Source organism: Montipora capricornis, chromosome 6 (assembly GCF_036669925.1).
Source record: "Montipora capricornis isolate CH-2021 chromosome 6, ASM3666992v2, whole genome shotgun sequence".
In the NCBI taxonomy this organism is placed as follows: Eukaryota; Metazoa; Cnidaria; class Anthozoa; order Scleractinia; family Acroporidae; genus Montipora; species Montipora capricornis.
The window spans coordinates 39,257,293-39,283,609 of NC_090888.1; the positions used below are offsets into that span (position 1 = coordinate 39,257,293).

The 26,317-nt window shown below is 37.9% G+C and overlaps 2 protein-coding genes across 2 annotated transcripts in view; both read right to left on the minus strand.

The window, feature by feature from the left end:
• Nucleotides 1–1,403, minus strand: part of LOC138053892 (germ cell nuclear acidic protein-like) — a 1,764-nt gene extending 361 nt beyond the window's left edge. The window contains exon 1 of the mRNA XM_068900427.1: nt 1,322–1,403. Within this exon, the coding sequence (XP_068756528.1) occupies nt 1,322–1,403 (82 nt within the window). The remainder of the gene's footprint in view (nt 1–1,321) is intronic.
• An 18,684-nt stretch (nt 1,404–20,087) lies between these two features.
• Nucleotides 20,088–23,121, minus strand: LOC138050492 (secreted acidic protein 1A-like). Its single transcript, XM_068896814.1, has 2 exons — nt 23,006–23,121; nt 20,088–21,298 (listed from the first exon to the last, which is right to left on the minus strand). Exons 1-2 carry the CDS (start codon nt 23,085–23,087, stop codon nt 20,925–20,927), a joined length of 456 nt encoding a protein of 151 aa, XP_068752915.1. The 5' UTR covers nt 23,088–23,121; the 3' UTR covers nt 20,088–20,924.
• Between the last annotated feature and the right edge of the window lie 3,196 nt (nt 23,122–26,317).

The following is a 26,317-nucleotide window of genomic DNA, read 5'->3' on the forward strand; positions in this document are numbered from 1 at the left end:
AAAATAGTTTAGATTTGTCATTTGGTTTTTTACGCGGATATGCGGGACAGCAAAGTTAAAGTTCGGAACACTCAAGGTAACAAGATACTGTAACAATTTGCCTCATCTGACATGATGCATTTTTGTGAATTTTTTTGCTGCGAGAGAATTTTGACACTGCGGTAAGTTGCATGAATTCATACTGGTTTCAATTCAACTCGTGCGACGAGGGCACAGCAGTCTAGTTAGTTGAGTGCGAGGAGAATACGGGCCGAGAAAAAATGTTGCGCGGAATTTGGTTTCGAAGAGGAGAAAAATCTTGGGTCTGCACTTGCATCTTGACGTTTCGTAAATTGCTTTGGATTTTTTTCCGCAATTGTGCAACCAAATCTCAAGTTCTACTTAAAGCTTTCCCTGGGTAGTTCAGCTTGAACAAACTGGAATATGGAGAAAAATAATTCAAAAATGTGAACTTACTACTTTTACTTTTTTGTTCACTTTTTTTGTATACTTAGACGTTTCGTTCGTAATGAAACAAGTTACCAGTAATTCATTTACCTCGCTCTCTTGATGTAAGCCAAAATGAGTTTTTGCTTTGCAATTGACTACTGGAGAATTTTAACATACTTTAGAATGGTTAGACACATGTTTACGGACATGTCTTTAACCATTAAATACTTCGAAATCATCATTTCCCTGCCGGAAAAAAGCTAGAACAACTGATTTTAACGTTTGTTAGTGGGGCTTATAATTTTGAGACGCATGATCTTATGATTATAAGACATGCCGCAAACGAGGAAAACTACAAATGATCAATTTAACCGATCAACACTTGCATTATCAAAGAAAGAAAACTGAATCAATCTGAATGAACACATTTTTACGGACATGTCTTTAACCATTAAATACTTCGAAATCATCATTTCCCTGCTGGAAAAAAGCTAGAACAACTGATTTTAACGTTTGTTAGTGGAGCTTGTAATTTTGAGACGCATGATCTTATGATTATAAGACATGCCGCAAACGAGGAAAACTACAAATGATCAATTTAACCGATCAACACTTGCATTATCAAAGAAAGAAAACTGAATCAATCTGAATGAACACATTTTTACGGACATGTCTTTAACCATTAAATACTTCGAAATCATCATTTCCCTGCTGGAAAAAAGCTAGAACAACTGATTTTAACGTTTGTTAGTGGAGCTTGTAATTTTGAGACGCATGATCTTATGATTATAAGACATGCCGCAAACGAGGAAAACTACAAATGATCAATTTAACCGATTAACACTTGCATTATCAAAGAAAGAAAACTGAATCAATCTGAATGAACTCTTACCATCAGGGAGCGGCAAAGGAAGACTCCAAAGGGGACTCAGCAAAGCAAAGAAACAAACTAGGAGCAAAATCTTGGAAGCCATGTCTTTGTAACGTTTATGTGAACTTGAATAGCTCTTCAACGATGCCGAGGCTTGAAGTGATATATCCTGTAGTTTTCTTTTGCAATTTATAAGTTTTGAAATGACAGAGTCATTTATAGCCTCAATGATATTCGAGATATGCCCTGGATATCGCGACTTGATTTTGCGAACTATATATTGTTACGGAAACACAACAAAAGAGGAACTCGAGTGAGGCCGAAAACAGCAGTATCACTCTATCGTCGTCAAAAGCGTGCTATTTTCGATACCTTGGTCCTTTCCTAAGAGTTAGAATTTTTTTCTGTGGCGTTGGAAACATTTGTTACATTTTGTCAATTTAACAATTGTGATTGCACTTTCTTAATTGCTTTTAGCCCTACAGCCCTTATCCATTTTACGTTTTAACCAAAATGAAAACCAATTGAAAGTATTGAACACACTGTCTGGGTTTAACAGGGAAACCCTATATTTTCTCTGTTTTATGTACTTCATGGATCAGTGCTTTCATTTAGTCAGTTTATACAATTTGTCATGGTTACCCGGGCAATCTTTAAAACAAATCAGTCTAAATTAAGAAAAAATACAAGCCCTTGAGATTATGCATTTGTTTAAAAACTAATTCATTTAAGGTGGCGCTCTTAAGTTTCGTTGCTTTGCGCTGAGAGGAGGCAATCTTGATCAAATGAAGTTTAAAGTATACGGATGAGCGTATACGGGTCGTATATTTCTATATTCTGCTTCGAACAATTACTATGGCTCTATTACGAAAGCCGGAGTTTGCCTTTGCGTCTCTAATTTCAAAAATTGCCGGTCACCAACCCCTCTTGAAGCGACTCTCAAAGTCCAAATTATAGCAGGGGAAAAGACAACAAAAATTCATGTAAGGCACTTCAGCTTATCTCATCAGTATAGCAGTTCACCGATAAGCAAGCGAAGATAAAACTGTTACTTGTTGAAAATCTATTTTTTTATCCTAGGCTTTCATGTTACAGTATTATTCACGTAATGAAAGTCATTACCAAATTAAGAGTACACGATATTTGTCCAACAGAGAACCTCTGTGATTACGTGCATAGTGAGGAAACCAGACACTTTTGATTGTCCATAACATGTGTCGTGTGGTTTAATAGTCATTTCAACACCAACCTTTCTAAAAATGTTATGTTGCTATCCGATCTGAGAGGAAACGTACCGCCGAGGAATATTACCGCATAGTGCAGGCGGTAAATCACATATAAGGCAAACAAACGATTTCGAATTGTTTTAATGAACATATAATTGAAAAAAAAAACTAACCCCTCCCTATATCCAGGGAGATTTATTCCTTTCCACGAAGACCTAGAATGAGATATTGATAAAATCGTTTGAGTTTTGACCTGTTATAAATATATATGTCACCAGATTTGATACTATATTAATTACTAATTGTAAGAGTACCCATCTGAAATTACCAAGTCATCAAAGGGTGTCTTTGCAGCTTATTACCAAACACGAGTTTTGCCGCATGAAACCACATATCCAGAACTTGTAAAAAGGAAAAAAAAAAAAGAAGTCAATCCTTGTAATTTGCCAAAAAGCCTGGTTTGAATCAAAGCTGGCTAAACAACAATAAAAGTACTTTAACAGTGGACATGAGTATGTTTTAATTTGAAATTATTGTTTTGTACTAGTTTCTTTGTCTATGAAACTGCAGCAGAATAGCTGTTATTTCACATTGTTGTCCGCTTTTTAGCAGTAGCAGTAAGGAATATATCGTACTTGTAATTTTAGGTGATCTTTTCGTAACCTTTATTGTTGCTCTTGCTTCTTGATTTAAATATATTTAGGACAGCGACGTCGGCAAACTTTGCGCGAGGCGTCTTTCTCGATTATTCAAAGCACTTACATCGTACAAGGTAAGCGAAGTTACGTAAAATAATTCGTACAAGAGGTTTCAGAGTAAGATTAGGGAATAAAAGGTTCACAATTGTATGATCGCATTAAACCTCGAATTTTGTAATTTTACGTCCACGTTATGCAGAGTAGCTTTGTTTTAAAATGTGTGGCGCATGTGCGGCACGATTGTATTTCCTCTTTTGACGAATGGTATTATTGTTTTGTGGCGTTGCCGTTGCCATAGCCGTTCTTAAAGTCTTTTCAAGCTCCCTGTCGAAGTCGAATGATATCAGCTAAGTTTAAATGTGCTAAATCCATCGTAAGAGAAGGACAATTCCCGTTTCTAACCCCAGAAAACAATATAGTGTATATGGAAATATTTATGCTTCTGTTGTCATGGTTATAATAAATTCGGCGGCAACTTATACAAAACGAGTATAGCGATATCCAACTTTTACGCTGTACAACAAGCGGGTATATGTTTTACAAGCCGCTCTGAGCTTTGAAGTAAGACCTATTAAATATCACCTATCCTCTCGTATTTCCATGGATGCAACTGGAAACAAGACTAAGTAATAAGCGCCTAAGATTTCACACTAAACATGCATATTTCTCTTTAAGGCGAAAACCAATACCACTATTAACTCAAATACATTTAGAAGCCGGCCATGGCAAGAAAACCCAATGTGGCGCAACATGCATGGGTTTTACTCACGTGTTTCAGAAAACATACTAATATATTCCTCTCTCATGTAGAAAACAATATTGCCGGTTAATGTTAGATGTGGATGCGGTAAACGGAAATAATTTCAATACAAACCACATAGCTTTTGAGCAAGATGCAACATAATGTTGATCATCGACCACGTTTTCGTAACATTTAGCCCGAGTATCAGCCAAATAAACTCTAAGTTGGTAAGAAAAAAAAAATCAAACATAAAAGTGCCTTTTTTACGTGAAGAACAGTTCATCATGTATTCATATCATATTCAACTTATTCGAGTAAAGGTTTCACTTGATTCTTAATTTGCTTTCAGTAACTAATGACCACAAACAAAGGCGTTTATACTATCACCTAAAACAAGTGAATAGATTGAGTTTCAAACGGCCTTCAGTGTTTCAAGCTGGCTTAATTTGAAATGAGCAATTTGTAAGTAGACAAATTCTCGGTATGATAGAACTGTTTTTTTCTTTTTTTTCGAAGAATGTTCAGGCTGTCACTCTCAGAAATATATTTGGACGAATTCAAAACTGCCGACTCGACTCCTTTTATAGGAGCACTCGGAGTTTTCCGATTTTATTCAAATCATCATTGACTAACACATCTCTTCTTTATTTTCTTCTGTCCGATCGACTAAAACGTTAACACTGAGCATTAGAAAGTAAACTTAAAATCAGTTTCAAGGCACTTGTTTGGAAAGACGTCCGGTTTGCGAGAAAGAAACTGCATTGACTGTCAGTGGGCAACAATAAAGTGCGAATGCATCAAAGTGGAAAAATGCGTTTTAATTAAACGCAGACAACATACAGTATATGGCCTCAAATAGTTGAAAAATTGTTAATTTCATTGGTATCTTTGATCTTGAGCAGGCGGTATCCTGAGAATCTAGCAATCAACCAGTCGAAACTTAGCAGCAGTTAGAAAGACTATCATTTTACCTCATTTAAGCAAGCTTATTTAATTTATTTAATTAGCGAACTAATCCCTCATATTTGACCCCCTATTCATATCATTGGTTGTGCTTATTTCAAGGACATCTTCAGTATTTGTCAGTTAGTGTTTGGATCGCTTGGTCATGGGAACAACAGATAAAAATAACTTTCGCATCATGGGCCCAATCCAAAAATAAATTATAAATGAACATCCTTGCGTGTAGGGATTTGCCCTCTTGCTTCATATTCTCTTGAATCTTCTTAAAAAGCACTTAAGCTTATATCATCTCACAATTTTCCGCTAACCAACTGTTCGGGAAGAAATTTTAAAAGATTGTAGTCCTAGCTGCAAACATGGGCTAGGAAGCTTTTTGGGCTCAGTCGACTGGACTTCTCTGCTAGACTCCACCTATAAATGTGATACATTTTTCTAGATCTTGTCTATTAAAAGTGTTAAATTACACGTGAATGAAGCTCCGTGGATCACACCTAAATTCAAAGATTTCACGCCAACAGACCACTGTACAAGTGGATGTTGTGCTCTTCCGTCTTTTCCGTAATCTTGTGGACCACTTCGAAAATTTCAAATCTCAAGAGCCCAAAATCAAGTCAATGGTGGTGTGAGGTCAAGAAAATTGCAGGGATAGCCCCGGCGACGGAGCGTGAAGACGTTACTTCACAACTTCATGTCCATGGAATTGAGGATGTCCACGAAGGGCAAAGAGAAATGGGATGAAAAATGCCCTGCTGGAGCCCATGCAAAAATATACACCACTCGACCATCCCCGTCCTATCGACGTTCACTCTGAGGCTCTTGAGTTTGAACACGGGACGAAAAATTGGATTTGCTGCACATTTGATCTTTGTCAAATCTGGAATCGCTTTTGACTTTACCTTTGACGCACGTCAAACGTACGGTCAAATCCATTACCAATTTGCTTATGCCCTTGACCATGGTAAAGGTCAAGTCAAATTCGTAACAACTTTGACTTCACATTTGACGCACGTTAAATGTGAAGTCAAACCTGAGGAGGCTTTGTGCGTTCCTTTGTTACTTGACAAAGGCGAAGACAAATACGATAGCATCTTTGACTTCAAGTTTGACTATCGTCAAATGTGAATTCAAATCTTAACAGGCTTTCCTACTTTGTTGATACTTGCATTGCCAAAGGAAAGACACAAAACCAAGGCAACGGTTTTGGGAGATTAAACGATTCGGCAAATACGGAACACTGACCGTCGTAGAGTGTTCGCTTTCCTCCTTTACCCCCTTGGTGACATTTCCCCCATATCCCCTATCACAAACAAGTACACATTGAATCTATTGCTTGAAAAACGTCTACCAGTAGCAAAACGTAGCCTTAGTTCACATTCTTGTCGATTTTCGCTTTTACAAAATTCAATGAGCACTAGTGCCAAAATTCCGTCGACCTCAGCAAAGGAATGCTCCCCCCAACCCTACCTCTCTACAAGGTCCGAAGGAAAGACACTGGGGAGAGGGTTGATTCAAGAACTCCTTTTATGGGATATACAAAAGAGCGGGAAAATGTACCTTCCGAAAAGTTCGTCGGTAGCTTGTTCTACTTGTCGTTTTTTATTCTTTCGATATACTTGGAGCATCTTACTTTTGTGAAAACGTACAGCCGGGTAAAAATTATGTTTTGTGAAAGATAAAGGTCTCAGCCAAGGGATAATGAAGGTATGCAAGACCGGACACTGAACATACAACTCAAAACGGTATCGAAAATTTACTAGAGACAATACAAGCAAGGTCAAAGATAGCGATGGGAACGGGAGAAGCCAGTGGAAAAAAAAAAAAGAAGTTGGGTACGTATGCGTTATGACATTTAGTAGTATTCTATTTGGTTCACCTAACTCAAAAGCCAATCTAAAAATTATTAGTCTTTTTCATTCACTTTTCATCTCACAGTTCACAACAAAGCCGCTATGCTTCATACACGTAAGTCATCCTTTTTGCCGAGTGTAGGTTTATAGCGATTGAAGGATTATCACTTCGTGATTAGTTTCTACTTTTAAATAATGGCAGTAAAAGTGACAGATAATTTCCCAGCACGTTACACTGGATTTCAAAAACAAAGGTAGGGAAACTGGAAAAGAAAAAAAAAGTCACTATTTTTTTAATGAAACAGTGCACGAATTTCCCGCCACTCTGGCTGTATAGCACAATACAGAGGACTTGCATTGGTGTTCAGAATAAGATAACATCCCAGAACATGTCTAACACCATCTTACATCTTTCTGTAATAGATCTCTGAAAGCTCTCTGTGCCAGATGCCTATTGCAGATCATTTGACTGAAAGTCTCAGAGTATCTGTTTCATCGTTGGTTTTATTCCAGCCAATCTTCGAAAGAAATGATTCCCAAGTGCATGGTGAGTCTGCAATGGGTAAAAAAATAATAAACCACAAGAGCTTTGTTATAATAAAATGGATCTAGTTGCAAATAATCCTTTACCAAGCTTGCTGATCCAAGAAGGAATCAGGAAGATCATAAATTTTCACAATGAAATTTAAGACCATTTCGAATTTATACATCTTATACCTCTTTACTTCTATATATTATTATTTTCTTATGACTTAACTTTCAGGTAAAGCCATCATGAATGTTAATATGAAGAAGTTAAATCAAAATGTTTGAGGGAACTCACTTCATCATCTGTACTAGAGAATGTTGTTCACTAAGTGGTGGTGAAGATAAATCTACAGTCATGGACAAAAGTGTTGGGAAGGTAACTTCATTTTACAAACACCCCCTCCCCGTTTTCAATGTTGGATTTTCCAGGTAAAAAAAATGGTGACTTTTCTTACCTGAAGAACTCCAACATTGAATGTGGGGGAGGGGGATCACAAGAGCATGGTATTTCCCAAATACTTCAGGCAATAGTTAGAAAAATCGAATTAGGTGTGAAGTGAGCTGATGCCCACAACCTTCCCAACAACGTTTGACCACGATTGTAGGGATCTTGGGTATTTCAGTATCAAAAAACGTTCTGTTTGATTATTAGCTAAAAAATCAAAGTAGCTCAGATTAACCCATTGACTCCCGGGGGTTCCCCATTGACGAGTAAAATCGTCTGGCATTAGACAGAGTAAAATACTAAGTCTGACCGGTTTGGGTGTCAAAAGGTTAATTAAATTAATTAATGGGGACATAAGTTTTCAGTGATTGATTAAGGAAAAATAAGTGTGACCCTGTCAATGTCTAATCTAATCCCCATGAAAACATACTGATTTTGACATTTCAAGTGAATGTACATGCAGAATGTATGTCTGATATATAACAATGAATTAATGACAGACATTTTACCTTTAACTTTAATTTGCAATTCATAAAGCCAGTAACCCCTCAATAGTACAAATTAAGTAGTAAATACAGAAATATTGGAAATATTCAGTACCATGGACAAAGGCAAACAAGGATACATCATAAGAAGTAAGATTATTCAAAAAATAATTTTACTATTTTTTTAAAACATGGTTGAAAATAATTGTGTTTTTAGGTTAGCCAATTATGTTTCAGGCAGGGGTACATTGAAACTTTGAAGAAGAAAACAGCAGAGATTCAATCACAACACTACTGCCATTGCTTGAGGAGCATCTGCATCTAAGAATGCAGGCTATTTCTTAATTAAAGCATCCACATTTTTTGCAAACAATAGAGTACATGTCCGCAGTCATCAGTTATTGGCAGCAGTGTGCACCCTAATTGGATTAGTGCATTTGTCTTTTCATGAAGTACAGATGTGCACATGTCATATCACTATGCATTAATAAAGCACTACTTAATATGTACATGGTATCAACTTTCTGTAGGAGAAATTAAGACCTCTTTTTATTCCCAAAGATGCAATGACAAAAGCAGATCTGAGCAGGAATGCAGAACATTATTTTACACATGCAAAGAAAACTACAAAGATGTCATGAGGTAATAGCCATATTCTTACAGTACCCCATTCATTACTTACACATGCATGTGTTTTATTATCTACAGAACCACTTACACATAGCATAAGAAATGAGATACACAATTTGCTTTCCCCATTAAATCCTCTCCCTCCATCTACTAGCAATAAGATAATCATAGGTTCTGCAATTGAATTAAACACTGCACTTCAAGAAAACACCTAGCAGCCTTTACTAAAATTAGAGTCCTAGTTAGAAGGCATATACTATTGTTATTAGCACACTCGTCTTCCCCCTGGGCAATTTGGATTAAAAGGGTTAATTTTGTATAGGTTTTATCTTTAGGGCCTGTTGGTAGAACAAAAAGTTGAAGAAGGGAGATTGTCAGCTAGTAATGTAAAATGAATGCAAACATGTGTAATATTATATGGGTTTTATGTGAGCTAAATACTCATTTTCTCAAAACTCCACTTGCGATAGGGTCTGTTTGAAGAAAATCGTTTTTAATTCTCTCATGCCTGTAAGGCTGCAGTATTTGCTCTCAAATATTAGAATACATTTTATTTGGTTCCTGCTTTGCCGGGTTCCCTTTGGTGAAGACTTTGAAAACTAAAGAAATTAATACACTGAATTTGTAAAATCAATTTAACTACCCGACATGACAACTGTTAGGTAGAAAACCCCACCCTTTACCCTTGGAAAAGGTTTGCGGTTTACTGATTAAGAATGACATCATATTGTCCTCGATCCAGCGCTCTAGGGCTTTTTTTATACTGACCATCATCAGTATAAATCCACTTAAAATGAGAATTGAATTTCTGATAGTAGCAGCATTAGTTTTAAATGAAATCTTCACAGCTGAGCCGCTAAACGAAAATGATAGATTTGTACTAGCAAAATATTCTGCACTTTTGCGTACAGTATAAATTACCCTTGTTGAAGGGGGCATCTTTGGTTATTTGCAGCGCAGATTCCTTCCCCAATATTTTCGCAAGGAGTGTCACCAGATGCAACGTTCACTGCGCATAACAAATTTTTCGTTCCACCACAGGTAGCCCAAGCTTGATATATGTGTATCTGTACTGTACTTTTTTATGCAAGAGCAGAAATATAGGGGTTTGTACGGGGAAAACGGCTTTTCTCAAAATTTAAAAACTATTCACGATTTAAAATTAAAAAAAAACAGCTTACCTCGCTTCAATATTCTGTTTCTTTGTCTTTGGTACGGTTTCTGGGTCCATTAAGATCGATTTAGGTGGTTTTTAGTTCCTCCTTTTTTCCCTCTCTATAGAAGAGGGACCGAAACCACCTAACCCGCTCTTAATCGACCCAGAAACTGAAGCAAAGACAAAGAAACACAAGACTGAAGCGAGGGAAACTATTTCTTATTTTAAAACGTAAATTCATACATATATGTTTTTTACTTTTGCGAAAAACCATTGTCCCATACAAATCTTAAAATTCCTACTCGTACATAACATAGTACAGATACACATATATCGAGCTTGCGCTACCTATGATAGGACACAGAACTTTATGGTTTACTGATACTCTCGATTTGTTTGTGTCTTTTCCTTTGTGTGGTTAAGGAAGGGATTTGCATCATGGAAAATTAGCTCGATTAGTCCGTTCGATTCCAAAACAGAATCCTTTTAGATCAAAAGAAAGACACTAACATAAGTTACCGTTCCTTTCTTTGCTGTAATAGTGCATCAATAGCCCATAAAGATCATACGTAATAGCTCAGAAAGCGCTGGAACCCGTTCCCTGAAAAAAAAAATGCTGATAAATATCGAACATACAACCAGCAGTACTTGCCTGGTAAGGGCCGTTCAGGATTTAGTGGATCGGGGAGAGGTTTATTAGGTTTATTTTGGGTACCCTGCGGGCTAGTCTTAACCAAAAGGTCGAGAGCTCACAGGCCGGGTTAGTTTTGGTTGACTGTAAACCAATGAACTCTCGACGACCACAGCATCTTCTCTGTTGTGGTTGCTCTGATTAAACAGCGACCAATGATCTTTACTATTCACATAAACGGAGAAAAGACTGATTGAGAATGTCCTGAACTTCCTTCTTGGCCCTGCCCTGCCACTCTTTTTTTCGCCGTCGTCGTCTGTTTTTTATATATATGAAATGCATACAGAGACACTACAAATGCTGGGAAATGTGAGTAAAGTGCAGAAAGGTGGAAATTCAGCATGGTGAAGTTATTTTGTCTTTTCCTTTAATTTCACAGAAAGTGTCTCGATAAAAGAGGCCATTAAAATCAAGCAAGAAATTGTGCTGAAGTCTTAATTCGTAAATGTCATCAGACAACTCCGCGACTGGTGATAGTGGTGATAGCGAAGAGCTTGAAAACGAAGAAGAAAGGAAGAGGAAAAGGAAGTTCATGACAAAGGCTGCCTTGGTGGTCAACCCAGCTCGACATGCTGATGAGATCTTTGGACAGAAAATCGTTGCGTAGAAGATCCGCCTAGGTGGCCTCATAGGACAAGATAACAACAACCAGAAAACTTGTCAGAGCGGCGTATTGCCCCGCAAGACGCCCCGCAGTGGGCAATCCGCGTTGTTCCGCAGTGCTTAAAACTTGGTAACATTAGCGTTAAACCAGTATTAGAGATTAAGAGAGTTTGACCAAGGAAACTTGACCGTCATACCGCCCAAAATGCTGTTGATAATATTTTGGAAATCTTTAGTTGACGCACTTGCTGACTATCAACTATTATAGTTCACAACTAAATTTTCTCCGATTCTTATTGGTTTAAATTGATCACGTGACGCGATAGTGTTCGTCCGTGGAGAGACACTATCAGCCCATAGTGCCCGTCCGAGGAAAATACCCGGATGGATAGTAGTCGTCCGCTGAAAATACATCTGTAAACAAGCGGCCTTATGGAAAATAAACAATCGAAATTGTATGAAGAGGGTTTTTGTTTGTTTTCTTTTTCAAAATTTACATTGGCTGACACGGCTTTCGTCTAATAAAGTTAAAAATAATTCAACATGATTTTTGAGCTGGCGCGCGGAAGAAAATTTAGTAGTTAACAATAAAGACAATAGAGTGTATATGTCTCGGAACTATCGGTGTGATAGTTGCCCCTTGGAAATTTGATGTTCTTAAAAGTAGCATATTTGTCCTCGAAGCTTCGCTTCTCGGGCAAATATTTGTTTTAAGAACATCAAATTTCCGCGGGGCAACTATCAGCCGATAGTTCCTCGACAGAAACACTCTATTGTTTAAATAGCCATGCTAATGCATATATAGAGAATGTCTGGTTGTCTTCTATGCACAAATAACCATTCTTTGGAAAAATTGTGTTCTGTGCAAAAAATGCAGTAGAATAGCAGCAGAACTTCAAAAGTTCACCTTAGAAGCCCATCAGCATACTACCAGGAATCCTGCCTGATACCTGATACCTGATTGACGTGCTGCTAAACCATTTATTGGGTGACCGATTGTGTGAGTTGGAGAGTTGCATTTTATATTACTCATAAAACAATGGCCGTCTCATTTGAAGAATACCAATTTTTTTGCACCAAGAATATCTATAGTTCGTTGTTGAAGAAGTCTTAACTTCTATCTAGGAAATAGAACAATTGGAACTTACATTTATTTCCCGGCACGTAATAAAAATGGGAAAGCCAAAGTCTTTTCACCTCACACTGTCACCGCAAGACTTTAATCATGCAAAAAAAAAAATGAAATCAATGATTACAATTGGTGCAAAATCTAGTTAGTATGCTGGTGGCCGTCGATTGGCACAAAGAGTTAAAAATAATTTTGGCGGATTTTCGCATGAAATAGCGTTTACTCGAAGTTTATTTTGTTAATTTCAAGTCGGTGTGGCTAAAGCTGTTTTCCACAATGAACTACAACATAAATATAACTTATTAGCTTGCCTCAAAGTTAAAACCCTGTTTCATGGGAAGTTCCTATTGAACTTATTGTTTCGGTTTTGACTTGTTTTTGGTGAGTAAGAAAAAAATCAAGATTATATCAGTTTTTTTTTCAAAGTTTTCAGTGGTTCCATTTACCCTGTCACTTCTGTCCACTACTCTTGATATTGTCAGCTACATGATACTTCCAAGAGAGGTGTCATGATTGTTTGTCATAAATTAACTTAACTAATTCTACGTGACAGTGATTGTACTTGTTATGCAACAAAGTTGTTGATAACACGGCGCTTGTTGTGCGTGTAGTGTAAATATTACAGGTATAAATAAATTGAAGCCTTGAAAGAAGTGAAGCACGGGAATTGAAAAAAAATAATTCCCATCCTTCGATTTATTTATACCCTTTTACATTTACATTTTGGATGTATACTACCACTTAAAAATGCGCAACAAAATCGATTCCTAGAGATATTACAGAATATAAGGTGTGAGATTCTTGGTTTTGCCAAGAGTATGAATTCCTTTGAATAAAAAATGGAACAACACAGTTTTTCGTCGTATCTGCATCTCAGTCTGTCTCTTATATGGCATAACACGGGGGTGGATGGCAAATTAATTTGACTACGGTGGTTTCAGAAATGGCACTCTAAACATATTTTAGATATTTGGAAAACGTTTCAATTGAGACTCAAGTACATTTATGATGGACAGTTGTTTGAGTTGAACGGTGTCTTTTACGGCTGGAAAAATTCAGAAGTTTTCGTTCTACCGTCCTGATTAAGGAAAAGTAGTCCAGAGATCTGAGTTTTTAATTCAGCGCTTCAAGCCAACAGCTATAAATACACCCCAAGACATCTTTGGCTACATCTTTGCTAAATCTTTGACTTGAATCTCAAACATGTTTGACTACACCTTTGTCAAATCTTTAACCTGAATCTCAGACATGTTTGACCACACCTTTGTCAAACCTTTGAACTGAATCTCAGACATCTTTGACAACACTTTTGCCAAGTCTTTGAATTGAAGCTAAGATATCTTTGACGACACCTTTGTGAGAATAACAAAGGACTGTCAAATAACACCTTTGATGCTTGTCAAAGGTTGGGTGTAAAACTGTAGTAAAAACGGCCTTTACTACCTGAGACCCCCCTGCAAAGGCAACCGCAAAGATAATATTTGAAGCGCGTCAAAGGCACGTAAAGCTGTAACAAACGCGGTCTTTATCGCGCATTTGACAAGACATTTGACGCTATGTAAATCCAATTTTTCGTCCCGTGGAAGTTATTCAAGTGGTTCCTGCTATTCTTCGGAAGATTGCCCCTAATCAGTTTAAACCAATTCCCAAATCCGCGACTATTCAAGCTTTTATCTCAATGGTGCATAACCTGGCGGAGGCTACGAATGGGAGGGTCTCTGCAATAGGAGTGGCGCTCCTGGACTTCAGGAAAACGTTCAATGTTATTGATCATCGAATTCTGGAATGGTCTTTTTTCTGAATATTAAATTCTCTCTGGCATGGTTGCTCGCTGATTGTGCGATTTTCTCTTTAGTACATGGTACCATGTGATGCTTTCCAACACATATTTTTTCGAATTGGGTTTGGTTCGTAGCCCTCTGGGCGCAAATAAATAATCACTTTATTTGCATAATAAAAATATTTACAAAAATTAAAATATCTCCAAAAGGTAAGAACTATAAATTTACGAGCAATATAGATATTTCTCTGTTTAAAACTGTTTTAAAACTTCCAAATAAAAAAATAAAGAAAGAAATAATAATAATAATAATAATAATAATAATAATAATAATAATAATTCCAACTAGAAACATCACGGAAACCAACAAACTTATGAATGCGGTAAGTATCTACATTGCTAAAGAAATACGCCTCAAGCAGACCGCAAAAAAGCAGAACAAAGAGCCGTGGTGGAAAAGGAGAATTGAAGGAGATATTAGAATGCTTACGAAAGATATCAATATCCTGGAAAGGGAAAAAAGAGGTGAATTAAGAAAAAGAAGAAAGTTTATACAGCTTGAAAAGAAGTACAACATTGGGAGAAAAAAGATCACAACAGTGATTGAAGAGTTGAAAGAGAGGGTACTTGTTAAAGCCGCAAAAATTAAGAGATATGGACAACGGGTCATGCAGTATAAACAGAACATGCTATTCCAGCGAGATCAGAAGAGATTCTACCAGGAGCTGAATGGTAAGGCCAGGAATGATAATATACTCCCTGATGCGGACGATAGTAAGACGTTTTGGGGTGACATCTGGAGTGTAGGGAAAGAACACGCGGAATGCGGAGTGGCTAACTAACATCAGAAATGATATTAGGAATGACCAACAAAGAAATCTGGAGATAACATCTGAGATGATAACTACCCATTGTAGAAAGATGCCAAGTTGGAAAGCCCCTGGCAGGGATAGTGTGCAAGGTTTCTGGTTAAAAATGTTGAGGGCCCTTCATGGAAAATTGCTGAACAACTGATTAACATCTTAAATGGAGAAGAGAAGTTACCTGAGTGGTTAACCTTTATGTCTGAAGGATCCTAGTAAGGGCAGTGCAGTTGACAACTATAGACCTATCTCTTGCCTTCCTCTTATGTGGAAGCTCATGACAGGAGTCATTGTTGAGGCGATGTATGAACACCTCGAGGAAATACTACCTGAAGAACAGAAGGGGTGTAAGAGAGGAAGAAGGGGGACTAAAGATCAACTGCTGATTGATAAGGTGATTCTTAAGGATTGCAAAAGAAGGCGCACGAACCTTGCCATGGCCTGGATCGATTACCGCAAGGCGTATGATATGGTGCCACATAGTTGGATAATGGAATGTCTGGGAACGTTTGGTGTTGCGGCTAATGTGAGACATTTTCTCGCGAGCAGTATGGATGAGTAGAAGACTGAACTGACGTTATGTGGACAGACATTGGGAGTGGTGGACATCAATAGAGGGATCTTCCTGGGAGATAGCCTCTCGCCGTTGTTGTTTGTACTGTGTATGGTGCCACTTTCATTAGTGCTGAGAAGGTCAAACGTTGGGTATGAGTGGGGAGTGAGTGCAAGATAAACCATCTACTGTTCACGGAGCACCTGAAACTGTTTGGGAAATGTTATGAACAGATTAATTCCCTTGCACAGACAGTTCACATATTTAGCTCGGACATAGGGATGGAATTTGGAATAAAGAAGTGTGGGGTGCTAGTACTGAAACGAGGTAAAATTGCTAAAATAGAAGGAATTGTGCTACCAAACGGGCAAGTTATGAAGGAGATCGACGACAGTGGGTATAAGTACCTAGGAATTCTGGAAGCAGATCATTTGAAGGAGAAGGAAATGAAAGCCTTGGTTTCAAAGGAATATAAACGGAGGCTGAAATTAGTGTTAAAGACAAAGTTGAGTGGAAGGAATAAGATCATGGCTGGCAACACATGGGCTGTTGCAATCTTGAGGTATAGCGCAGGTGCGATAGATTGGAAGAGTGAAGAACTAAAGAAGCTGGATAGAAAAACCAGGAAGACGATGTCACTGTATGGGGCTTTACAGCCCAAAAGTGATGTAGACAGGTTGTATTTATCACGACAGAAAGGAGAAAGAGGCCTAATTAGCTGCCAAATATGTGTGAATGGCTGAGGAAAATAATCTGGCATGGTATCTAAAGAATTCAAACGAGAGAGTGTTGGCAGGAGTAAGAGGGGTAGGAATTTTAAACAGTGATGAAGCAAAGGAAAAGAGAAACTTTAAACAAGAAAGACAGAATGCTAGCTTGAACAGATGGAAAGAGAAAAAAAATGCATGGCCAATTCCTACGTGATATGTCGGGGACAGTTGACAAAGAATGGACAAGAAATAGTGATTTAAAAATCGGAACTGAAGCACTTATTTTGAAGCACAAGAACAGGCACTGAGAAGATTTTATGTCAAGTTCAACATTGACAAGTCAGTGGATTCCCCACTTTGCAGATTGTGTGGGGAGAAGGGTGAAACAATAAACCACATTATCAGTGAATGTAACAAACTGGCGCAGAAAGAGTACAAGAGAAAGCGTGACAATATTGTCAGATTGGTGCACCTGAAAAATATTGGTTTTGGAAAAACCCATTTTAGTTTGGAACGCGTTTCAAACTCTGTTGTAAGTATGGTATTGACAGAAGTGAGAAATGGTATGAGCACCAACCAGAAAGGGTTGTGGAAAACGAAAGTTTTAAGATCTTGTGGGACATGTCCATCCAGTGTGACCATATCATCGCAGCCAGAAAACCAGACATTGTTGTTGTAGAAAAGGAAAATAATAAAGTAATCACTGTGGATATTGCGTCACCGTGGGACCACAGGGTGCATGAGAAGGAAGGTAAAAAGGTGGAGAAGCACCAGGAGCTAAAGAGAGAAATTAAGAGTATATGGGGGATCAGACATGTAGAAGTCGTACCGATAGTCAGGTTGGTGCACTTGGAGGAGTAAGTAAAAGGTTAGATGGATGGCTTGCGAAGCTAGGGATTGCTATCAATAAAGGACTCTTGCAGAAAACAGCCTTGTTGGGAACAGCAAGGATCCTAAGAAAGGTTCTGGAAAACTAAGCAAGAGGGTATGACCCAAAGGACCTTCGGCCATTGGCTATGGCTCGCTCCTTTGGTTTAAATGCGGTATAACATCTGCCATAGCGTAAACGCCATGAGATAATAATACTAATAATAATGATGATGATGATAATAATAATAATAATAATAATAATAATAATAATAATAATAATAATAATAATAAATCATGATATTGTTAATGATAAAACCTAAGAACCTATATACTTATTAGACCTGATCACTAATTTCAGACGTCATTCGACAATTTAACAACTTAACAGATTCTTAAAATTCTCATTCTCAATGTGTATCTATCGCACATTTTAATCTTTTGAAACTGGTTGAAGTGCTGGCGAAACGTATACTACTGGATAGCGAGTTCCATAGCTTAGGTGCAGCTACTTGGAAGGCTCTATTTCCAGCTTTTTAGCTTGGTGTTGGCGTAAGGAGCAGGCAGTGAGATGATGAAGGTAGAGAACGGCCGGGTTTGTAGTCGACTTCAACATTCTTTGCTGTAGTTGGGTGTTTGATTATGTAGAGCTTCAAACGTGATTATCAAGATTTTAAAATCAATTCTTGCTACTGAAAGCTAGTGCAGGCGCCTAAGTACTGATGTTATATTTAATTTTTTTTCGCCCACCAAACACTCTTCAGTGAAACTGCCACATTGCTGAAGTAATCACAAAGGCAACTATGCTTTTCTAGATTTTTACATTCTGTCGACGAAATTTTTTAATTATAATATCAAGTAGTATCAGTTTTTGCGCCTATCGCTGACTCTTTTCAACCAGTGAATCACGACATCTCAGTCTTCACCTCAGCAATTCAACACAGCACACTTCAGTATACGTAGTAGTAGGACTTCATACCAGAACTGAAAAGCGAAAAATCGGAAAGAAAGAAAACTGAACAGAACGTGACTTTACCGTGACATTGAAGGGCGAGTCAAGGACCGTAAAAGAAATGAAATCCTGAATACGTGCTCAATTAAATCATTGGTAAAATACAATGATCTCGATCCGTTGCGTTGCTTTTGTGAGCAGTTTTGAACTGTGTGTGATACTACTTATGCTTTCTTTTTTTCATGACTGCAGGTTAGTGTAACTCGAAGGAAGAGGCCATATTTTCCTTCCTCAAGGCTTCCAAGTGAAAAATTTGCTCTACGTTTTCGGACCGTTCACTAAATAATTAAAGAACAAAAACATCAAACAAAGAGACTTGTTGAGTTTCCTAACCAGCCTACATTTCTTAACTATGCATGAACCAATGTCGACAAAATTGTCTTGTGTAGTTTTTGCACTGGTTTGTGAAGGACTTGAAGGAGAACAAAATTAAATACTTTCAATAATAAGACATGAAGGCAGAGACTAACATGTTTGAGTATTTTTCACAATTTTTTTTCTCGTGTTTAAAGAACTTTCCCTGAAACCGAATATGGTCGAATATGAAAGTGTCATTTCATTTTCAACAAGACAAAGCACTTTTGTTTAGTTTGTATAGCTCATTTCTCTGTGCTTCATATGAAATATAGCTGTTAGGTTTTTATATTTATTGTACCAAGAGATATTTGAGGCTCTGTCTTATCGTTAATCTATATTTTTTCTCTGAACTTGGCAAACGGAGCGCTTAATTTTTTCAATTATAAGTTAAATTTTAACTGTGACAGTGCGTCGTAGAGCGCGTAGAAAGACTCTTTTCAAACCGGTTTGCCACGTTCATTTTCAGAAAAAAAAAGCAGAAAAAATAAATACGTTATTCACAGGCTTAGGTCAGCTCGTATAGGAAAAACTGTGCCTGAGATCTTGAGAACGGGGTCGGCCTTGAGTAAGTCCCCGTACTCAAGACCACACCGGAAATCCCTGCCTGTGAATAACGTAAACATATGTATATTATTACCAATTATGCCATGCTATGCCATGCCGGAATGGTTCACAGAGACGAGCATAAATAAAAGTGACTCAAGGGATACTCCATATTGCATGCTAAAAGATGATTGTAGAACGTTAAGAAGAGTTCAGCTACTTGGCGACAGTACAATTCAAAGGCTGCATTTCCTATGGAAGGCTACTTTTAATTAAATAGGAATTTAACGCTTTATGAAATTCGTGCTTATATAATTTGTGTCAAAGCTAATTTCCGCCCTATTAATTAAGTTGCGCGTCAATTTTCGGGTTTACCTCGATGTAAAAACCTGTGAAACTTTTTCTTTGTTTTGTTAGCTTGTGCTAGGGTTAGGCTATTGTTTGATGTTTTTGTTTTTGCTCTTTTGTTTTCCTTTGTGTTACGTCATCTGTGAGTTTCACAGGTTTTTACACCGAGGATGAGCCCAATTTTCGCTGCCTTAATTACCATTATTTTCCCCCAAACCGGTGACACACGTAAAAGCCTTCAATAGCTTTTTTTCAAAAAATGTACTAGTTATGAAGAGATTTAGTTGTACCATGCAAAGTACTGATTTACGACTTTTTCATAGCTGCTTTTTGCAAAACAAGCGAATAGAGCGTTTTCACATGACGTCATGGCGGCCATGTTGGTGTTCCAAAACAAAGAAATGGTGGCCATGATGGTGTACCAAACTAATCCTTTGGGAATTGTACTCTATATTTATGCATATAATTTCTTTTCTTTAAGTAATCCAATATGACTGCTGGTCACGTGAGTGAAAACGCTCCATATGGTCTTTCCACGACAGTTTCTTTGTTGTTGACTAGTCAGAATGATCGAAGGATATTTTGTACACACAGACATCGGGATAATTTGACTTTCACTTATTCACTAGGACAAACATACCTGGTCCCGATTTAGGTTTATCTTTGAACAAATTAAAAAGGCCCAAGGAGACTTTTCATGATAAAGTTTATTTAAAGCATAAACATAGGTAATAAGATACCAAGTTGTCTGCTACCATAATTTTTCTGATCTTAAAAAATTTGATTGTACGGTTTAAATTAAAAACGTAGGTAACGGCAGGAACCAAGACCCGGGAGCCTACAACTCTACTGTGTTCGTGTAACGGCGTTTTCACAGACCGATTTATTTTTAGGTTGAGATTCCCTCGATTGAGACTCCCAGAGGAGCCCGATGACCAATTACAAGAAATTAAGCTGACGTCATAGGGTCACCGAACCGGAACTCCCGTTGTTTTTTTCCCTAAGTCGCGGGAAGGGCTAGTCTAAAAATGAACCTACTTGTGAAAACGCAGTTTTACAGACACTGTATGGAAGTTGCACGCTCCAGATGGGCTCCTGCCGTTACCAGGAACCCATGAGTAAGGGTAAGTATTTTTATGGAAGGAGATTTCACGACAATTGACTTGAATTGTTCAAACTTTGAATATACTTGAAGCGTGAATTAAACTGCAACGAATAATAAATAAAATAAACTCAATTTCATCTTCGATGTACAAGCACAGAATTATGTAGGTTAAATAAATTAATTATAGATAAAAGAAAGCATGGATGGATGCACGATTTCTCATTAACTGTTATCTTTTTGGTACGTGGGCTATCGGCAATCTCGTTTGCAAATCTCCATCGTTATACAGTTCTTTTTTCCATAGTTTAGTCTTCAGCATCTTTTTCGTCATTTTTATCACTTCTTAGTTGTGATCATCATCGTCATTGTCATCGTCAGTGGGATCTTCATCGTCCTCATCATCATCACCATCACCATCACCATCGTTGTCATCATCATTGTCATCGTCATCATTTTCATCGTCATTGTCATCGTCTTCGTTCGAAGGGTCTTCATCGTCATCATCATCATCATCATCATCAACGTCAGTAGTATCTTCATCGTCCTCGTCATCATTATAATCATCGTTGTCATCATCATTGTCATCATCAGCGTCAGCGTCATCGCCCGTAGGATCTTCATCGCCATTATCATCGGCGTCATCAGGATCGTCATCGTCAGTATCGTCTTTTGCATCAAATTTATCTTCTTTTTCAGCAACATCGTCAGAGCCTCCATCTGTTGACCATGAAAGAACGAATTTGGATTTGTCAACTGTTTTTTTACACGGATATGCGGGAGAGCAAAGTTAAAATTCGGAACACTCAAGGCAACAAGTCACTGCAAAATTCGCCTCATCTGACATAATGCATTTTTGTTAAAAAATACATTTTTTTGCTGCGACAAAATTTTGACACTGCGGTCATTTGCATGAATTCACTGGTTTCAATACAACTCATGCAACTAGCTTATGCTACGAGCGGTCTAGTTAGTTGAGTCCGCGCAGAACTTGGATTCGAAGAGAGCACCCGCGTCTTGAAGCTTCGTACGTTTCTTTTAATTTTTTTCTTTTTTTGCAATTGTGCAATCAAATCTCAAGTTCTATGTAAAGTTGGGGACATATCATTGAATTTTAATTTTTCCTCTTTGTTTTAAGGACGGTGCCTACTAATTAAAGATATTTTTGCCCCGGTGTGTGATTATGCAGGAAATGTAGATCTTAACAAGTGTTATTGAAATCCTAAAAGACAATTGGGGGTAACCACGCATTTTTCAAAGATAATTCGTGAACAATATTTGTAAAAAGCTTTAAAATAGAAAGCAATGTGTGGCGTCCTTTCTCAAACTGAAGCTTAATTATCTCTCAAAAATGCATGGTTACGCCCAATTTTCTTTTTGGATACCAAGACTACTTACTAAGATCTCCTTTCTCCGGATAGTTTTAAACCGTGCAAAAATATCTAGTATCAAGAGATTATATATAATCTCTTGCTAGTATTAGTAAGCATCGGCGATAGGAAATCCGAGAATCTGGAGATGCGCAGAACTTATGCGCAATAACAATAGTAGACACCGGCCTTAACATTACTCTTTTTTTACGGGGTAGTTCAGCTTGAACTGGAATGTGGAGGAAAACGTTTCAAAAACATGAACTTACTAGTTCTACATTTTGGTTCACATTGGCGTCGTGGATGCTAATTTCCGTTTCGTAAACAAGCGATTCCATTTTTGACTTGACGGTCGATGCCCTTCTTGGTAACCAAGCCTTTTTATTCGGTAAGCTTTCAATAAATTGTTAAGATTAACTTCATTTCAATACATAAAATGCCAAATCGCCTTTGTTTCGGTAGCGTAGAGGTTAAATGCACTTGCAATTGAGCCATTGAACTGAGTTCGACATCGTTCGACTGACTTTTTCAATTTTTTTATTCAAACTTTTTTTCTTAAGGTTTTTTCTCAGTTCTTTTTTAATTCTAAGTGACATACTCTGCTAATCTAGTCCTAGATTAAGTATTTTTTCCTCATTTGCAAACGACAAATTGGCATCATCATGAAAGTCTCCAATGACAACTCTATACTCAGTCGTTTCGTGCGTGATGAAACAAGCTACCAGTAATTCATTTACCTCGCTGTCTTGATGCAAGCAAAATGAGTTTTGGCTTTGACGAGCACCTAATTTTAACATACATTAGAATGCTTAGACATACTTTTACGGAAATGTCTTTAAATCTTAAATACTTGGAAATCATCATTTCCCTGCTGGAAAAAAAGCTAAAATAACTTACTGATTTTAACGCTTGTTAGTGGGGCTTATAATTTTGAGACGCAGGATCCAATGATTATGAGACATGTCGTAAACGAGGAAAACTACAAATGACCATAATAACCGATCAACACTTGCATTATCAAACAAAGAAAATTGAATCAAACTGAATGAACTCTTACCATCAGGGAGAGGCAAAGGAAGACTCCAAAGGGGACTCAGTAAAGCAAAGAAAGAAATCAGAAGCAAGATCTTGGAAGCCATGTTTCGGAACGTTTTATCTGAACTCGAGTTGCTCTTCAAAAATGTCGAGGTTTAAAATGATACTGTGGGTTTTCGTCTGGAATTTATAGGTTTCGAAATAAAGGGGAGTCATTTATAGCGCGAATGATATTCGAGATATCCCCTGGATATCGCGACATGATTTTGCGAACTATATATTGTCTCGGAAACACAGCAAAAGAGGAACTCGAGTGAGGCCAAAATCAGCAGTATCACTCTATCGCCGGCAACAATGTGCTATTTTCGATACCTTGGTCCTTTTCCAGGAGTTAGAGATTTTTTGTTTTGTTTTTGTTTTGATTTGTTTTTTTGGCGTTCTAGTGGCAACATTTGACACATTTTGTCAATTTAGCAATTGCGATTGCCTTTAATTGCTTTTGAGGCCTTATAGCCCTTATCCACCTCATCGTTTTAACCAAAATGAAAACCAAAGTATTAAACACACTCTCTGGGTTTAAAAGGGAAACCCCCTTGTTTTCTCTGTTGTTATGTACTTCATGAATGAGTGCTTTCCTTTAGTCATTTCATACAATTTTTAGGATTACCCGGGCAATTTCTAATTAAATGCAATTCCGTCTATATAAATTAAAAAAAAAAAAAGCCCTTGAGATTATGCATTTGTTTAAACACTAATTCATTTACGGTGGCGCTCTTAAGTTTCTCGTTGCTTTGCTCTGAGAGGAATCAAACTTGATGGAAGGAAGTTTAAAGTATACAGTTGAGCGTATATGGAATATGGCTTTATTTTGTGGTTACGTTGCTGTGTTATTAAGGACACTCTAGAGTTAAATTGATGCTAAAATAATTTCGTCTCTTTTTAGAGGCGTATATTCCTATATTCTGATTCGAACAATTACAATGGCTCTATGACGAAAGCCGGACATAGCCCATTTCCGAATTCATGTCTGCCTTCTCTTCAAAGCGAGTCTAAGTGCAAAGTTTTTCTTGTGAAAATTAATTTTCATTCATATGTTAAGCAAAACAATTTACCCTCACAAAATAACTTCGCCCTTAGACTCGCTTTGAAGATGAGGCAGACATGAACTCGGAAATGGGCTACTTAAAAAGTTACCAGACAGCAGCCCCTCTTGCAGCGATGCACCAAATTATAGTAGGGGAAAAGACAACAAAAATTCACGTATGGCACTTCAGCTTATCTCATATAGCAGTTCACCGCTAAGCAAGCGAAGAAAAACTGATACTTGTTGAAATTCAATTTTTTTTTAATCGTAGGCTTTCAGGTTACAGGATTATTCACGTAATGAAAGTCATTACCAAGTTACGAGTACACGATATTTGTCCAACGGCGGAACGAGGACCTTTGTCATTACGTACACAGTGAAGAAGCCAGATACTCTGGATTGTCCATATCCTGTGTCGCGTGTATTATTCACTCCCAAAGTATTTAGTTAATGAACTAGAGCGAGTACAGAAGAGGACTTTAAAAATCGTGTGCCCTAGCCTCAGTTACGATGAAGCTCTTACTCACATGGAGATAGTGCTGCTTAGCGTCCACTACAGTAATATTTATCTATCTATCTATCGTGGTAACATCGCTATTTCCACCAACCTCTCTTAAAATGATATTATGGTGCTTTTTTGAATTAACAAGGCCGGAAATCCGACGATGTAGTCCCAAGCTAGTGGGATCCGAAGGATACACAACGCTTTCCTAGAAATACTAAGTGATTTGAGTGTAGAAAGAGCGACAGCGAACTACTAACAGATCCATTGAATGAAAAACATATTGCCGTGAGTGAGAATCGAACCCGCGTCCCCCTGGTTACTAGTCGGGTGTACTAACCACTCACCGATTGCTCTGTTTCCAGCAGGGTTGTCGTGATGGTGCACTGGTTAGCACACCCGACTAGTACCACCACGTAAATTTATGGACAAATACTGACACAAAACAGTGGTGTGAACTTCTTACTGCTCCAACTTGATTTAATGTGACGTTTCGGCTGTTCAGCCTTCCTCAGACGAACGTTAAAAACTAAAAATTACATCTGCATCCTTTGGATTCTTCCGCTGTGAGTCCATTGTTTGCGTAGACCTTCTTATTCTGCCTAAACATTTCATACGTGGTCTACCGTGCATCGTTAAATCGATCCAATGGCTCTGTTGTCCTACATTCCTGCTTCTTTGTACAACTCCCGGAACAAACTGGCCCGTTACCAGCATCATAGCAATTTTTTCGTTCGTTGTTTGAAGAAGAATCGTATTCATACTATTATTATTTTGCTTGTAATTTTTACCTTTTTGTACTTCTTAATTAAGCTGCTTATATATACCAGTACTTCTGATACGCACAACCATTGTACATAACTTTTAGTTTTTAGTTTTTAACGTTCGTCTGAGGAAGGCTGAACAGCCAAAAGTTTAACGTCACATTAAGAAGGAATTTGTTTGCATGTCTTTGCATGCCTGCAGCTTGTAACAAGTTGCAGACATGCAAAGAAATTCCTTCTTAATAGCGTAATTATTTAAGACTTATTTTTAGCAGCTCATTGGAAACAGTTTTTATTGTTTAACCGTTGCTATGTACCCCAGCCTATAGTGAATTGCTACCGCTTTTTTTCAAAATCACTGTAAAACACCATGTATTCCTTCTTTTTGGCAGTTGCCTGATGATTGCTTCGTGAGAAGCATGAAACTCGGAGTAGCAAATAAATGTTTTTGACCTAGTTTAAGTCTACGTATCTATTCAAAGCTCTGGTAAACCCATTGAGCACTTTTAGCTGATGATCAATTTATCACGTCAGAGAGAGAGAGAGAGAGAGAGAGAGAGAGAGAGAGAGAGAGAGAGAGAGAGAGAGAGAGAGAGAGAGAGAGGTTTACGGCAACATGGCTGACTGAACACTTAGTGTGTGGCATTTACGTGGGACTCCCTAATGGGCCAGTTTTCTGTGATAACGCTGGATCAACATGTGATTCACAGGCGGACAAGGGTAATTAATGTAAATAGTCAGTTATGTAGATCCCTTGAGCCAACAGCGAATGTTGCCAGCATGGTTGTCCTGATAGTGTAGTGGTCATTTCACACCCGACTAGTGATCAGGGGGACGAGGCAAATCCCGCTCAGGGCAATTACAGTTTTCCCCAGAAGTTGTCCAGTGTTGAGTTTCCCATAAACCTCTCTCAATTTCTCCTCAACTTGGACTGCAAATCCATTTGCGATCCTCCTGGGGGTGATGCGCTGTTGGCTCAAGGGA